The sequence below is a fragment of the Aptenodytes forsteri genome, unplaced genomic scaffold (genome assembly GCF_000699145.1).
Source record: "Aptenodytes forsteri isolate BGI_AS27 unplaced genomic scaffold, ASM69914v1 Scaffold100, whole genome shotgun sequence".
Taxonomy (NCBI): Eukaryota; Metazoa; Chordata; class Aves; order Sphenisciformes; family Spheniscidae; genus Aptenodytes; species Aptenodytes forsteri.
Window position 1 is genome coordinate 3,525,149 of NW_008796216.1, and position 3,990 is coordinate 3,529,138.

A 3,990-nucleotide genomic window follows, 5' to 3' on the forward strand; every position below is an offset into this window, starting at 1 on the left:
GATCTTAGAGGTCTTTTCCAACCTTAATGATTCTATTATTCTATGATTCTATGATTCTATAACTGGACCAAAAAAGAAAAAGAAGGGAGAAAAAAAAAAAAAGAATGAAAAGCTTGTGTGTGTTTCCTCTCAGGCCATATTTTATACTAAGGAAACTGGCAGGAAGCCAACATAATCATGATGTATCTCAGTGGGCAGATTCTCATAAAAATAAAGAAACGAAATGCCTTCCTATATTAACTGACGAGTAAATAATATTGCCTCTGGTTGGAATGCTCTTGTAAAAATATTGTGCTTTTAATTATGGATGTTTAGTATCTACACATTAAAGTTTTTATTTCATCATTGTCTTACAGCTTCTATTGCATCAACCTGTAACGATCCCGGGACACCGCAGAATGGCACTAGATACGGAGACAGTAGAGAGCCTGGAGACACTACAACCTTTCAATGTGACCCTGGCTATCAACTTCAAGGACAGGCTAAAATTACATGTGTGCAACTGAATAACCGATTCTTCTGGCAACCTGATCCTCCTACATGCATAGGTAATAAGATGAAATGTTAGTCTCTGTTTAAGATTAATACAGATCACATTTCTTTTTCAACTACTGGGCATATGATGCTCATGCTGGTGTGGTGCTCTTTGCAGAACCCAGTTATTTTATACTTATGGTTACTGACAGCCGCATTCTCAAGATTAACACTATTTTTGGATGTCATTTTGTCGCTCTATTCTATTCTTTAAACTTCATACAAGTTTAAAATTGACAAAGTCTAATAGAAATAATTAAATGGAAGAGGTGATTTGGATTAAAAAAAAATTCTCGTTGAAATGGTCTCGTTAGAATGATCTCCTATGTAATAATTTAGTTACATAAACTGCGGTCCATGATTTATTCTGAAAATTTTCTGAATTTTCTTATAGATTAAATACCCATCCTGTGCAATCCTAGGAAGCTAAAGATATCTTTTCTGAAGCAGGGTGCTAGTTGGGAAAGGTAGATGCAGAGAAGGGGGTCCAAGTGACAATACTGTTGGAAGAAATGAGATTATTTCCATAACACTAAGAGAGGGTGGGAGATCTTTCTTTGAAACAAGTTTTGATTCTTGGTTCCATAGTCCTGTATAGCATAAAGGTTTCTCTGAGGTTCTGGTCAGTAAACTAATAGGCTTAGAAGTCTTGCTGAAATGTATTTTAAGATCATCAGTGTAGCTCTTCTGAGATTAGAGTTAATCAACATCTGTGAAACATTATCTGCTAGGTATAGTAATTTTTTAAATCTTTATGATTTTGTTGCCTATTGATTTATAATTAAATGAAGACTTATTTTTAATGGTCCCCAAAACCAGATACAATATGTTTTAATAGCACTGGAATAAGCATAATGTTTTCTCTTTCTACAAGCCATTTTGGAGAGGCTTTTTCCAAAACAGTAAATCCCCAAACAACTGCAGTCCCCTCTTTCCTCAAGTGTTCATAGATACCTCAAAAATACTGGGAAGGCTTCAGGATAATGCAGGATGGTGTCTCTAACTCCATGTTATCTAGCAGAATTGGAGCAGCATATAATCTGAACATTGTCTTCTGGATACTTTGTGAGCTATGTATAAATAACAGTATGAAAATGTTTACTAAACATACTGGGATTATTCACAAATTAAAAATATTTAAATAAAAATAAAAAATAAAAGACATCTGATGCCTAAAGTTCTAGAAGAGTCATACTCTTTCTGTAAATAACAATTATTTATCACTCCATATTTCTTTACAATCTAGTAAAAAAAAAAACAAACAAAAACCACAAAAGAAAGAAGGAAATAAAGAAGAAAGAGAGAGTACCTTTGGGCAAAAACTATAAAGATATTGTTATTCTTCCATATATTCAAGGTGACTTTGAAGGGGAAAGCAGATTAAAGTAATCTTTACTGTAGACATGACAATATTAGAAAACTTAAGGGTTCTTTAAAGCCATTATATGTCATTTTAAAAATTACCATAAAGTCCTTGTTTCAGTACACTGACTTATAAATGAAAAATGATTTACATTTAATAACTGTACTACTCAGTACTCTGAACATTGTGCGACTTCCATTCCTGATTATTTAATGTTTTCTGCTCTATTTATACTTTATAACTTTGATCATGGTTATCTCAGGCTGAATCATCAGCACACATAAGGAACATGTGAAACATTTCCTGGAACTGTTATTTATTAATAAAACCAAAAAGAAATAAAAATTAAAGAAAAAAAAAACCACAAAAAACCCACACCCTGGACCAAAAATAATGACTGAAATACCAAAACTACAGACACAAAAAAAACAGATACAGAAAAATACTAAATGTTTAAATAAATATACAAATAAATAAATAATTGAGGAGAAAAAAAAAGTTTAGTTTGTTTTCATAAATACCACAAAGGGAATGTCTTCATTAATATTTTCATTTGGATTAGGAGCATGGTTTCCAAGTAAATTTTCTTGTTCACACTTTAGTTCACGATTTTGAATTTTCTTGGAGCTTTTCAATGAAACTAAAGTACAAGATGTGTTCTATGAGTGCATCTGATGTACTCCAACCACTACTGAGCATTCAGTCTATTAGACCAGACTAGAAATGGCTTGTAAAAATCCTTCTTTAAAATGTTTAATGTAGACTCCAAATCCTTAGTACCAACTGGTTTACATTACAGATATGTTCCTATCAGTCTGTGTGACTTGGTAATGTAGATGCAGCCCAAGACTACTGCAGTTTTTAATTAGGTTCCTATGTGATTATCATCTTTGGAAGTTGAATTCCTTATCTGTTTAAAAGTAATATTCAATTTATGGTGACTAAATGAATATATTTGATTTTTCATTTGGGTTATACCTTTACTGAGTGAATCAAACTGTTTTGTGTTACATCTATGGTCAAAAGAAACTGCATCCTGAATCCTGCTATTGAGCTTTCCCAGTTGTTAAAGTACTTCCAGTACATAAGAAATACTTCAGCTTGATAGGGATGGGATTAAGTAACAGCAAAAATTCACAGGAGTTCCTATTTAACTTCATATTTTTATTCCTTTAGAAAGAGCTTTTCTTGTGCTTCTTTTGAATATGAACAGAGCTCACTTATTCTAAGGAAAATACAAAAATGTTTGCTAGCTGGAAGTGGGAAAGCTCTGGGGTTTTTTTAAGTTATTATTATTTTTGGTCAATGTAGAAGTCAATTTACTCCTATTTAACAGCTAATATATGCTTATGAATTTAACATGTGACCATATTCCTATTTCTTTTTACATTGTGACAGCTGCATGTGGAGGAAACCTGACAGGCCCAGCAGGAGTTATTTTATCACCTAACTATCCCCAGCCTTATCCTCCTGGGAAAGAATGTGACTGGAGAATAAAAGTAAACCCTGACTTTGTCATTGCCTTGATATTCAAAAGGTATCATTTCTATATGAATGCCTCTGTTTAACAGGATTTTAAATGTCACATGTAAAAATGGCATCATTTATCACTTCTTAAAGCTTCTAATTGTATTCTCTGCCTAAGTCCTGGAGCATACATCTAATATGTGCTAAATCTTTGCTTCCAAATAACATAAAAGAAAATAATATAGTTATATGGCACTTTTGATATCAAATATATTCCTGAGCAACAAAACTTTCTGTGACCTATGAAATAAAAATATTTGAAAAACAATGTCAATTTGTAGAAATGCTTGATTTACATTGTTGTACCTTATAGTAGAGACTTGAACTGTAGTGGAAACTCTGTAACCTGGTTCTTAAAGTTTTTTACAAATACAGGTTAAATACACCTTGCTTGGAGTGCATAGATCAGAAAAAAAAAAATTGGTCTACTTAGTCAAGAGATAAAGATGTCTAGATAATGTGGTCTCATAAGAAGTCACCCAAGAGGGCCCCAAGAAAGCTGGGTAATATTCAAGGATCACCTCCTCCAAGCTCAGGAGCGATGCATCCCAACAAAGAGGAAGTCA

The 3,990-nt window shown here is 32.9% G+C and overlaps 1 protein-coding gene across 1 annotated transcript in view; it reads left to right on the forward strand.

Moving 5' to 3' along the window:
• Positions 1-3,990, forward strand: part of CSMD1 (CUB and Sushi multiple domains 1) — a 1,345,565-nt gene that overhangs the window by 1,107,170 nt on the left and 234,405 nt on the right. The window contains 2 exon segments of the mRNA XM_019474454.1: positions 357-548; positions 3,296-3,434. Coding sequence (XP_019329999.1) covers positions 357-548; positions 3,296-3,434 — 331 coding nt within the window.